Source organism: Staurois parvus, unplaced genomic scaffold, assembly GCF_062004578.1.
Source record: "Staurois parvus isolate SC_StPar_1 unplaced genomic scaffold, SC_StPar_1.0 ptg000091l, whole genome shotgun sequence".
NCBI lineage: Eukaryota > Metazoa > Chordata > Amphibia > Anura > Ranidae > Staurois > Staurois parvus.
In genome coordinates, this window is record NW_028317887.1 from 4,396,080 (window position 1) to 4,409,893 (window position 13,814).

At 43.8% G+C, this 13,814-nt stretch overlaps 1 protein-coding gene across 2 annotated transcripts in view; it reads left to right on the top strand.

The window, feature by feature from the left end:
- The first annotated feature begins 5,851 nt into the window (after window positions 1-5,851).
- Window positions 5,852-13,814, top strand: part of AFF1 (ALF transcription elongation factor 1) — a 231,117-nt gene continuing 223,154 nt past the window's right edge. For both annotated transcript variants that reach the window (XM_089670570.1, XM_089670571.1), the window contains exon 1: window positions 5,852-6,088. In XM_089670570.1, coding sequence (XP_089526696.1) covers window positions 6,072-6,088 — 17 coding nt within the window. In that variant the 5' untranslated portion in view covers window positions 5,852-6,071. The remainder of the gene's footprint in view (window positions 6,089-13,814) is intronic.

Below are 13,814 nucleotides of genomic sequence, written 5' to 3' on the forward strand. Positions count from 1 at the left end.
GAAAGGGTAAAGAAGCTCTGCCAGAAGACGTATCTGAGCAAGGGTGCAAGGAAACATTAAAATCACCCCCCAGAATCACCATACCTTCTCTAAAATCTTTCAGTTTTTTTAGGATAGCAGACAAAAAGTCAACAGTGCGGGCATTTGGAGCATAGAGTGCCGCAAAAGGGTACATATGACCATGCAATGAACCCTTCAAAAATATGAAACGACCCTCAGGGTCAATCAGTTGAGACAAAAGAGAGAATGGACAGGTTCTCCGAATGGCAATCGAACCCCCCTGGGCTTGGCTACAGGGGAGACACTGTGAAACCACTGATCAAAAGTCATAGGGGGCATATGCGGGGTAGAGTTGGCAGTGAAATGCGTCTCCAGTAAAAAAAACACATCAGGGGACAGATGCCGCAATTCCTGCCAAAGGCAACCCCTCTTTTGAGGAGAGCATAGCCCCCGAAAATTATAGGTCAAGATATTTAGAGTGTTCAACTTACTGGCCATAGGTACAGTATCAGAGAAGGAGCATATTCAGACTGGTAACATACACTGAATTCCTCATTTGACCAAATGAAGTACACTGGGTAAATATAATGAAACAGAAAGAAAAATTTAACCCCTACAGTCGCCTGGATGGAAGTCAACACAGACCAAAAAAAGATAAAAAAAAATAGAAAGGAAGAATGATGTAATTCAATCCACATAAGAAAAAGCAGATCGTAATGAGATGACCTCTGTGGGAAGGAGAAAAAAGGCCTTTCCCCAGAGCAGTCACCTCATTTGCAAAAATGAGTCCTCCACTAGAGGACTGGCCTAAGGTGTGGGATGTGACTAAGGACACAGCAGGGGCGTCACCTGGCCACCACAGGACAGATATAAAAGAACAAAACCGCATACAAAACAGTATAAACAACAGCATGAACAGCAGCATTGTAAAAACAGCAGCATGATAAGAAAAAAAACAAAAAAAACAAAACAAAAAAGGACATACATATACACATGTACACATACATATACATACATATATATACACATGTCCTGACATACTCAACAGAAGCCCCAAAGGCAGTATAAGGAAACTTAGTGCAAACTTTAAGGCAGATATGTTCAGTCTAACAAAAAAAACATAGACCATAATAAATAAATCTGGACGAGAGGAGGCCAAGTCCGGACCCCTGCGACCAATGCGATTCCTTTTGCGGGACTCTGAAGAGGCCTGTTGCCAGCGATCCTGGCGTCGAATGGAACTGTGCAACCGCAAATCTGGAAAATCAGTCGATGAAAGATCCAATGTGGAAAGGAAGTGTGACAGGTCACCCTTAGTACACAATGTTGCAGTCTTTCCATTTCGGGATGCAATCAGACGAAAAGGAAAACCCCAACGATAAGGCACCTTATTTAGCAAGGGGGAACATCAAGCAGGGGGCGAACAGTGCGCCTTTGCATGAGGGTCCGCCTGGACAAATCCGGAAAGAGTGCTATAGCGGCCCCATCAAAATTGATACGGGGGAGAGCGAGCAGCTTTCATAATCGCCTCTTTCACGGAATATCTGTGTAGTTTACAAATAATGTCCCACGGGTTGTCAGCAGCTTGAGGAACAGGCAAAACGGCTCTATGGACCCTATCCAATTCAATTGCTGCAGGAGCAGCGTCACCCAAAATATGGCAAAACAGGCCCTGTACAGTAGGGAGGAGGTCTGGTGTGCGAGTAGCTTCAGGCAATCCACACATGCGAATATTCTGTCTCCTGTCCCTGTTTTCTTGATCATCCTGCTGGTCAAGTAAATTATTAAACACATCTTCATGATGTAGAGCAGTCTCCTGTAAGGTAGTAATGGTTTGCAAGACATCAACATGGGTTGTCTCCAAAGCCTCCACTCTATTTCCCAGTGCCACAGTGTCTTCTCTAATCCCCTCTATGGCCTGTGTACACGAACGCTCCACAGTAGTAATAAGTTGTATGTCTGCTTTAGTGGGGAGAGCTCTAATATGTTCCCTAATGTCCCACTCACCCTCAACAGCACCCAACTCCATCAGAGGGGAAGACCCAGCAACCGATCTGGGACGAGGGACTAGGGCACAGTACTTGTGAGGAGGGCAATGGTGCATGAGAGCTGCCGTTGCCAGCAGGAAAGGAACACAGGACGACCTCGTGGTTGGGCGCCATCTTGGCCGCAGTCTCGAAGCCGGCTGGGTGTGGTGTAAAAAAGGTTTGAAGCCCGCTTGCCAGTGATCCACTACCTCCGGGTGGGTGGGAGGAGGTGCGACGCTTTGAAGAAATATAGGGGAGAAGGCAGGAGAGCAGTAGACCGCTGCTGTGTGGTAGTTTCTGTCCCGGGTGGCCGGAGCTCAATGCTCAAACATCCTCATACCATGCCGCTCAGGCCATGCCCCTGCCTGAAAAGGCTTTTGAAGTAGAACTATAGGCAAAACTTTTTTTTTATATTTTGGACAGAGTAAGGGAGAGCTATAACCCCTGTAAGGTTAATTTTTGCCCTCTTTGTCCTATTGGGGTGATTTACGTTCATGTCCTGTCCCATAGCCAAAACAGGAAGTGAGAGGACATCCCTGAAAATTATCCACTTAAGCTCTGGAAGATTTTACCCCTTCATGACCATGTCATTTTTTGCTACACCGCAATGTGCTACTTTAACTGCTAATTGCACGGTCATGCAACGCTGTGTAGCAAGCGTACGCCCAGAGATGGACGTGGTTCAACAATTTTGGCTCCAATCTCCATCTTGGCAAAGGATCCTCCATCTTGCACAAACATATCCCTCTCATTCTCATTCTTCCTCTCTGTTCAGCCACAGTGACATATGGCCTGTGTGTTGGCAGTGTCACAGGAGGCCAGAGCACAGCAGGGAGCCCCGAGCTATAAAACCCCCAAGGGAGCTGGGGCCTCACTGTCCAAAGAACCTGTGCAATCTAGCACATCATAAAAGATAACCCAAGCCTTCCCCTGAGTTCAAACACATTCCAGAGGAGTAGAGACTAGATAACCCTTTTAAAATCCATTTTTTTCCCCTATGTCTCATACCTTGGAATATGAGACATACATAAAAACCAGGCATATCTTCGGATTGGCCACGAGAAGAAAAATCGTTTGATAGGTCACACTCCCTGACTGGAAGACCTAGGAAAGCAGATAATTATATCTCTTGAACCATGCAAATCTGTATTTTATATTTCATACCTAACCGTTCTTCAGAAGCGTCTGCATAGTAATCTACCCGCGGGTGGAATGTCACTTGTGCATAGGGAAAGTTATGAGCAAAATATGCACTATGAGAGATTTTGGCTCTAGTTTAGGTATCCGCCCAGTCAATCCCTCCCTAAATAAGGCATTGGTCCTTGGCTTTAGAGACACCCCTGCTGGGGGACTACAAATAAGGCTGTTAGGCCTAAGAGAAGTAAGTTGAAGAATTCTCCCTTTTAACATCAGAACCAACCTGGGAGACGTGCCCTTTTGCTCTGAAACGTGATCTGCAAACCCAAAGCTGATTGGCAAGTACTTTAACCCTTTAACCTCCTTTCTGTTACCTCTTTGCGGTGCTATTGTTCTCTGTATATTTATATATATATTGGTTACATCTTTTTTTCTGTAAATATTTTTATTGCACCCTTTTGACCTTTTAGTAATAAATCTTTCCTTCTGAAAGTGTTGAATTGTTCCTAAAGCTTCTTAATGCAATTTACGAATTCCTGCCTCTAAAAGAGCGCTACTGTGTTTGTTTAACCCTCTGTCTGTGGTGACAGTGCTATACAGACGATTATCTCAACCATCATAGTGTTATTGCTGAGATTGCAGAGTTTCCTCTTTCTCTGTACAAAAAGGAGGTGGTGGCAGTGTGAAGGGTTAATTGCGTAATTAACCTGACCCAGTAACAACCGCGCTCAAGCTGCAGGTGCACAGGTTGTGGACCATTAGCTGGAAAATCTGTGTGCAGGGTGCAGCTGGGCGTGGCATTGGTACGCACATGACATCGTGGTTTTAGATTGGCTAGTTCTTCGGTCACGAGTTTGGTGAGAAGGTCAGGGGTCTGACACCGCGTTCGTCACACGCTGTACCCAAACAAAATTGATATAATTTTTTTCACACAAATAGAGCTTTCTTTTGGTGGTTTTTGATCACTGCTGGTTTATTTAATTTTTGTAATATAAACAAAAAAGACCAAACATTTTGAAAAATAGTATATTTTACTTTCTGCTATAAAACATATCCAATAAAATTTTTTTACAAAATCAAATTTCTTCAAACATTTTGGCCAAAATTTATTTTGCTACATGTCTTCCCTAGCTAGCTATGTCTTCATGCAAACCTATCAATATACAGTAATTGCACAGCCATCCAAAGCAGTGTGATTACAGTGAAACACAGACACAAGTAAAACAGCACACAGTTAACTCTTTGATCACCCCTCATATTAACCCCTTCCTGCCCAGTGCCATTTGTACAATGTCAGTGCTTTTTTTTCACTATATTTCACTATATTGGTGTCTCTGGGGATATCAGTGACACCAAGCCAGTCCCCCCCCCCCAGTGTCAGAATGCCGCCGCAGTCCCACTATAAGTCTCTGATCGCCACCATTACTAGTAAAAATTAAAAATTTCCAGTATATATACCACCATTTGTAGACACTGTAAATTTCACTTAAACCATTTAATTTACACATATTGGGATTTATTTTTAGCAAAGACATGTCGCAGAATACATTTTGGCCTAAATTTATGATAAAATTAGATTTTTTTGCTGGACGTTTAATAGCAAAAAGCCAAAAATAGTTTTTTTTTTCTCAAAACTGCCAGTCTTTTTTTTGTTATAGCAAAAAAAAAAAAAAAAACAGGTGATCAAAAACCACTGAAAGAAAGCTCAATTCATGGGGGGAAAAAAAGATGTAAATTTCATTTGGGTGCAGCGTTGCATGACCACGCAATTGTCAGTTAAAGTAACACAGTGCCGTAACAAAAAATGGCCTGGTCGGGAAGGGGGGTAAATCCTCTGGAGGGCAAGTGGTTAAGTAATTTTCTAGCCAAAAAAAAGCTGTTGGTATCTGTGTGAGAAATGGCAGACTTGGCCTGCACAGCAAGTGGTCAGCTGCAAGCAGGGGCGGACTGACAACTCATGGGGCCCCCGGGCAATAGGGGATCATGGGGCCCAAACTCAAAAAAGCCTATGAAAAAGGTACCAGGGGCATCTCATGGGGCCCCCTACTGACCCTGGGCCCCTGGGGCAGTGCCCGAGTTTCCAAATGGTCAGTCCGCCCCTGGTTGCAGGACAATATATGGTGTGGTAGGAGATCGTACAGAAGTCCCCTGGCTGGCCTAAATATAAGCCGAGTCCAGTGTGCGGACAACACACCACAATCCCTGTACTCACATCCTGCACTGCAGCTGGGGAGAACGTGTCTGTAGTAGCGTGCCAGTGTAACTATCCCCCAATGAGATTCGTCACCTAAGCTCCAGCTGAGAGCACATCTCCCCTGTGACTGGACGACTGCTATTTCTAACACCGCCCCTCCACTCATACGGCGCCCAATCACAGCAGAGCTCCATTGACACCGCTCCACAAGTCCATATACGGTATGGGCTGTCCTACCTACCGAACTGGAGGTACAAGTTAGAAAATGTACTGCAACCCCCCACCATTAAAAAACAAACAAACACGCGAACTTAAAAAAAATGCTTTCGTCGGTTAGCCCGTGTAAATGTAGTAGTCTGTGTTCACAGTTGTACGCCCCCCTCCCCCCTTAAACGCTGGGAGTGGTTTTACCCAGGCAGGGGCGTATGCTGCAAAAGGGATTTCTTCTCCTGCGAACGAAGGGGGCGTGTCCTTGAGCGCTTGGTGGGCGTGGTTTGGGGACAGTGAGCTGCCGTTGGGGGAGACGTGCAAGTGTTCAGAGACTGGGAGAGCGCTGGGCTGCCAGCGGTGGACACGGGACATACAGAGGCAGGCAGCAATAATGTAACTGAGGTGCGAGGAGGGGGGGCACAGCCAACTGCGGGGGTCGCCTGAGGAGGGACAAGAGACGACAACCTCATGGACACTGGACGCCTGCTGTGAGAAACTTCGCTATGGCTGCCCAGTCCAGGTGAGAGGGGAACAGGAGTTGCCTGAGGGGGTAGGGACAGCTCAGTGCCTCACACAAATCCCTGGGCACTTCCTAGCTGAACTAATTATAGGGCTCGGGCTGAGGTGCTGGGGGTGGGGAAGAGGAGAGAGCTGCACGTTACCCCATATGGGGAGCAGTAATGTGACACTGCCTCTGACACATCGAATGTCTCCACTACACCCCTCTATAGAGCTGCCCTGCCATCTGATTGTCAACAGGTGTGTGTGGAGGGCTCCCTCCAAGCTGCAGCAGGCAGGCACACAAAGGGTGCAAATGCCACCCCCAGGCTGAGTCATTAACCCCTGCTTTCCCCTACCACTTAACCTGTCCAGGGTCAGCTCCGCAGCCAGCCTGGGTTGGCCGATACCAGCCCTGTTACCGTTTTGTGTTTAGAAAACACTTGAAAACTGTTTACCACAACTTGTCTATAGTGTTGTCATAAGTTTCAACTTAGACTGAGTGCTGCCCTTGCATCATGTCCTCTGCACTGGGGCTTGGAGCGTTCCCGTTCCGTATTTGCCATAATAATGCTGCTTTGTGAAAAATGAGGCCGGTGCCATGTCAGCAGTGTTCTTTCAATTGGAATCTATGAAATCGGCGTTGTTCACTGGGAATTTACATTTATAGGAGGCTTCAAATGACAGAACTGGCCGCTTGTTGTGTTCACATATGTCTAGATGATCGCTTAGATGTTACCATGTTACAAAGGCGAAGAGATCTCCCCATAGATAGTGCTCCTCAGATTTGTGTCTAATTCCTCAGTTCCTTTTGTAAGTCCCAATTCCCAGCTGTGCGGCAATGCACAATAAGGCAGGCCATAGATCTTGAAAATTTCTTTCCTTCAATCACAGGTTGAACGAAAGAAAATTGCTCGATTGCTCCATCAACACAGGGCTGATGGGGGATTTGTGTTGGATTCCTCGGTTGAGTAGTTTTGATAGACATGTTCCTTTTGCAAGTCCCAATTCCCAGCTGTGCGGCAATGCACAATAAGGCAGCCCATAAGTTGAGCAATTCTTTCATTCAACCTGTGATTGAAGGAAAGAAAATTGCACAGTCTATGGCCTGCCTTATTGTGCATTGCCGCACAGCTGTGAATTGGGACTTTGCGAAAGGAACATGTCTATCAAAACTACTCAATCGAGGAATTCAGCAAAAATCCCCCATCTACCCTAACTGTGTTGATGGGGTAATCAAGCAATTTTCTTACGTTCAACCTGTGACTGAAGGAAAGAAAATCGCACGATCTATGGCCTGCCTTGTGCATTGCCGCACAGCTGTGAATTGGGACTTACAAAAGGAATGTGTATCAAAACTACTAAACCAAGGAATCTGACACAAATCCCCCATCTACCCTAACTGTGTTGATGGGGTAATCAAGCAATTTTCTTACGTTCAACCTGTGACTGAAGGAAAGAAAATCGCACGATCTATGGCCTGCCTTGTGCATTGCCGCACAGCTGTGAATTGGGACTTACAAAAGGAATGTGTATCAAAACTACTAAACCAAGGAATCTGACACAAATCCCCCATCTACCCTAACTGTGTTGATGGGGTAATCAAGCAATATTGCTTACGTTCAACCTGTGACTGAAGGAAAGAAAATTGCACAATTACCCCATCAACACAGTTGGGGTTGATGGGGGAATATGTGCCGGATTCCTCGATTGAGTAATTTTGATGCACATGTTCCTTTTGTAAGTCCCAATTCACAGCTGTGCGGCAATGCACAATAAGGCAGGCCATAGACTGTGCAATTTTCTTTCCTTCAATCACAGGTTGAACGAAAGAAATATGCTCGATTACCCCACCACAGTTAGGGTTGATGGGGGAATCCTTCCTGCTGTACTGTTGTATTCTGACAGCAGGAGGTTTCCCAGCCTTCTGAATACAATGATCACTGCTGGAAGCAATTGCTACCAGCAGGGATCATACAAAAAAAACTTGGCAGGATGGTTATACTGAAGTTGATTGATAGACTGACTTCAGTATAACCATAGCAAAAAAAGAAAATGGGTAGGTGGGACTTTAAAGTTGTTACAATTCAGTATAACCAGTTCACCCTTGGATTGAAATATGGCCGATTCCTGCTGAACTGGCTGAATTTCGATCCATCTATGGAGGAATATCATTATTGTCTATGGGAACCATTCACACCTATGCAATATGCTTCCTAACAACTTGGAAAAAGGTCCAAGTGCTCTTAATGGTGCAACAGCGCAGTTTGGGCCACATAGACCTAAAGGAACAAATACACATCTAAGGTACAGGGTCCACCAGCATCCCTGGGTTCTTCCTGGTGCTGGTCTTTGGACATTTTCATTGGTTGGCACAGGATGATGTTGGCCATCCCTGCACCGCTTGTTTTGCATTCTGTAGAGGATTGTGAACAGGCAGGTAAATGCAGTTTATTGCACCTGCAATTTTTCATAATTTGCCTTCAGTTCCGCTTTAAAGTTGTTCAAAAGACAACATTCTATTCTCTGCATTAAGGTGAAATACCTTCTCCATGCAGCTGCCCCAACCCCCCACCCCAAATATACTTACCTGCGCTCGATCCAACACTGTGCACAAGAGCAGATGCGCTCTCCACTCTCTTCCTCCTTATTGGCTCAAGAGACAGCAGGGGTCATTGGCTCTTGCTGCTGTCAGTCACAGCCAATGAGGAGGTAGATGGGGGCAAGTCCAGCTCAGGAACAAACACATATGAGTGCCTCCATTGCAAGCAGCTTGCTGTGGGGGCTTTCAGCATTGCTTCCAGTTACAGGAAATTGTATATTGTCTATGAGTAGTCAATTATCTTAATATGAAAAAAGATTAGTCATTTGATGGTAAATTGTTGGAAAACTCCAGTTTCAGAGACTATTTCTGGCCATGTATTGAAAATTGTTTTCCCAATGAACAATCGTTCTTAGAGAATTGTATGTTTGACCAGAATTTCACATTTCTCTAATGGTGGCCAATGGCCATACAATCATCCACAATGAAATTGTATGTAACATCAATTTACTGTCCTGGAGAAAAATGCAATCAGAAGATAGAAACAACTGCATGAGCCCCTTAACAATCATATTGGTTTATCTACTTTCCTATGATCGGGTTTCCGGACAAATCGATTAGAATCATTTCAATGAAATCGATCAATTTTGCTCAATATCAATTAAATTATCAAAAAAACATTTGTTCATATTGTACAAAGAACAGGTAGATGTATGCAAGCATAACAATGCACACTAGCATTTGGTTGGTGGTAAAATCGTGTAGTTGAGCCACATTTGTAGCACCCATCAACTGCTCCCCTTTAGCTGTAAAGGCAGTGGACAGGGGTGTACATGTGCAGTGGCAGGAATTGTGTCCCCTGACGCATTCTGTGGGCACTACCGCCGACCGAACATGACCCATTCAAGTGAATGGGACTGTGTTACAACTGCCCCGGAACCGTGCACAATACAAGTGGTAGTCTGGCATTTAGGGAGTTAAAACAGGCAGTGAGGCGACGATACAACGCCTCCTCACCACCTGTCAGACTCTCTCTAAGGAGCAATCCAAGCACAGATTGCTCTTCAGACAGCACCACAAATATAAATGAGGCCTAAGGATGGCCTTTAGCTGCCAAAACAAGCAAAAAAGGGATAATCCAGTATACTATAGTGGTTCTCAACATGCAGAACATATCCCAATATAACTACTACTTGCAGGCTTAAAGTATTACTAAACCCACAACAGTAAAATCAGTCTGTATATGCAGTAAAGCATGCTTTTTATACTCACTATAGGACCTTAGGAGCTAATCTTCCATATTGTTGAAAAAAGCAGTTTGATCCTGTCTTCTCTGATCCTCCCCTTCTTCTGTCCTCAATCCATCTGCTGATAGTGCAGAGCTCTAGGAGTCACACTCTGCACATACTCCGTTTATAGTGTATGGCTAGAGAGTTCTTTTCTTTGGGGAGGGTGCATGTGATCAGCACAGGGCCATCCAGCACTATCCAGAGGGTCAGGGGTTATGCAGTCTCATAGGACAGAGGAGAATGAAAATTCTTCCTACAAGATTAACCAGTGCTTAGCTGGACCCTGATAAAAGTTACAAGACTGTTATATACTGCTGATAAAGAAAACGTATTTAGCAGTTTATATTTACTAAAATAATTGCACTGCCATGCTGTGTGTACTGTGGGAGACCAGATAGGGTCCTGGGTTAAGTAACACTTTAAGGGGTACTTTAGCTATGCAGTTTGAACAGTATCAGTTAACACAGGATCAATTATCTTGGTTATGTTAACCCGCAATTCCTGAACACTTACCTGGCTCCATGTCCCCACTCCCGGCTCTGGTGTCGCTCCCCTTATTTCCTGGTCTCACAGTGGAAACCGAGGGCAGCGGAGCCATAGGCTACATCTGCCATCCGTCAAACTCATGTGAGGGAGTGGGGACGTGACTTTTCGATGGTATGTGTGTCTGTAGACACACATGACTCAGCTCAGGATCCACCAAGCATGTACACATTTGAGTGCTTCCTGAACACCCAACTTGTTACAGGAGGGAAGGAGCCTAATGTGCCAATGGGCACTGCGATGAGTGTTGCCTTTTTTATGTGTTTTTTTTTTTTTTTTTTTTTTTTTAAAATACAAAATATTAAATTGAACAAAAGTACCCACTTAAAGCAACATAAAAATGTCACTTGGTATATATTCCCTGTGATAAAGGGATATGTATTGCTCTATCACATTTGTAGTGACAGTGCTGTGTAATGACAAAGGAGGTGGTGCGTTCTGCCTGACAATAATTCCCCCTGAAGGTTATGCCATTTCTTGCCATTTTGCAGTGAGAGTGATTATGTGCGGATCAAGTATACTTTATTTCAGAATCTTGAAGTCTTGTTTTATACGCAAAAATAACCATGTATTTGAGACCTATGCTTTGTACTTCTGTTAGAACAATTTGGGATATTTGGGTGAGTGGATGTTACTTTTTATCAATGTTCTTGTTACGACATGAAATTGTTTTGTATCTCCTAATATATAGCAGCAAATACTTGATTTTTTTCCAGGATTGAGCTTTCATTCCTGATGAGTTTTGGCAGTTACTGTTAAAATCTGATTTAAAAAGTGTTTGCCTATGCTGTTTATTGGGCTGTGCAGTAAAAGGCACCATGACAGCTGGAGAGTGAAGCAGTCGCTCTGGTCCTTTCAGGCTGTGGTGAGTGAGGGTTTGCTGACCTAGCAGTTACCAGTTTGCAGCCTTTTATAGAGTGAACAGCCCTCAGCCCTTTCTAATATCACTGGTGACCTCCCAACCCCCCATCCAGTGACCTAGAAACTTTAATGGGCAGTAAAGGTTACCAGAAATGTTAGACAGATGGCATATTACCTTTGTCAATCGTGGGCAGGGCCTATCAAAATAGTGATTTAACTAATACACCATTATTGTTAGGGATGTGTAACTTTTTCACCTCTGTTTAGTGATCTTTGTTTTATTTTTTTTTTATGCATAGTCAAATATATTTACATTGACTTGGGGTTGTCAAATGCATTGTTAAAAATTGTTTTACACTATTAGGGCTGATCACATATGGGCAATTTTTTTCACAGCAATCAGATCACTGCCCTTCACCATTTGTGGTTACGATTTGTTGCTAAGAAAATCATAATGACTTTAAAAAATGTCACCGTCAATGATCCCATAGAAAGTGATTTATTTGCTCTTTGGTTCGGTAATTCAGCCCTGCATCAAACTCGCTAATGACAATCACTCTTAATGCCTTTTTTAAATTTTTTTTTAAATTTTTTAAAATTCTTTTAAAATAATTTATAAATGCATATATCACAATAAAAAACAAGACAACAATCGAAAAAAAGTAGCATTAAAACTCCTACATGTCGCACACAAAAAGGAAAAAAAATAAATGTATGTGTATCCTAGAACCCGTTTCCGATATCATAGCAACCATAGTTATTCCACAAACAGGAGGGAAGGGACAGCAGGAGAGGTGTGGGTCCCCTCATATCTGGATGTATATAATCAACTGATTTTCACCAAAATAGATCTAGTGACTACCTAGCCCCTCTACCTAATCTTCACCTCTCGCATCCTCACTCCCCCACCTTCTTCTGCTTATCTATGACATGTTGGAGCAATTATTATTATTATACAGGATTTATATAGCGCCAACAGTTTGCGCAGCAGTTTACAAAATGAAGGCAGACATTCCAGTTGCAATACAGTTTCGTACAAGAGAAAACAGAGGGCCCTGCTCATTAGAGCTTACAATCTAAGAGGAAGGGGTGAGTGATACAAAAGGTAATCGCTGTGGGGGGATGAACTGATGGAGGAAATAAATGGCGGTGTACTAGGTAGAAGCAGGATAGGCTTCTTTAAAAAGAGAGGTCTTCAAGGATAGTCTAAAGGTGAATAGATTAGGAGACTGGCGGACAGAGTGGCATAGAGAGTTCCATAGGATAGGAGAAGCTCAGGAGAAATCCTGGAGGCGAGCATGGGAGGAGGTGACACGGGAACTAGAGAGCAGAAGGACTTGGGAAGATCAAAGAGAGCAGTTTGGTTGATATTTTGAGACCAGGTTGGTGATGTAGCTGGGGGCAGAGTTGTGGATGGCTTTGTAAGTTGTCGTTAGTATTGCGCAATTAATCTCTACTAAAAATTTGTGGATGTGTCATCAGCTTAAAATACTTTGGTGAAAGTCATTAAAATATGCCCCAAACATTCACTGGTGGTTAACTACTAACCTCTTAGATTGTAAGCTCGAAAGAGCAGGGCCCTTGAATCCCTCGTGTTTTGTTTTGTTACTGTATTGTCTCATGTTCTGTCCCCCACTATAATGTACAGCGCTGAACAAACCTTTTTAGCGCTATATAAATATTGTATAATAATAACTACTGTAATTTAAAACACATTCACCAGAAGGTTCATCTGCAGTGAATGTTTGGTAAATGTCAGATTCACTGCTTTATACATATTGGTCAGCCATAACGTTACTACCACCCAACTTGTCGAGACATGGACACCACTAAACCTCTGAAGGTATGTTGTGATATATGGCACCAAACCATCAGTAGCAGTTCCTTTAAGTCCTGTAAGTTTTGAGGTGAGGCCTCCATGGATTGGACTTGTTTTTCCGGCACATCCCACAGATGCTCGATTGGATTGAAATTTGAAGAAATTGGAAGCCAAGTCTTCATCTCATCCTCGTCATTGTGTTCCTCAAACTATTCTTGAATTCATCAGACCTGATCACCTTCTTCCATTACATTGTGGTCCAGTTATGATGCTTGCATGCCTATTGTAGGCTTTTTTGGCTGTGGACATGGGTCAGCATGGGCACCCAGCTATGCAGCAAACTGCAGTGCACTGTGTTCTGAAGCTTTTCTATCAGAATCAGCATTATCCAGCTACAGTTGATCTTCTGTTGAATTGAACCGCACGGGCCGGCCTTCGTTCTCCACATGCATCAGTGAGCTTTGGCCACTAATGACCCTGTTGCTGGTTCACTGATTTTCGCTCCTTGGACCACTTTTGGTAGGTCCTGACCACTGCATACCAGGTACATCCAACAAGAGTTGCAGTTTCAGAGTGGCTGTGACCCAGTCATCTAGACATTACAATTTAGACCTTGTCGCTCAAATCCTTAAACTTTTTTTTTTTTTATGCTTTCAACACAGAAAGTTCAGGGACAACTTGTTCACTTGCTTCC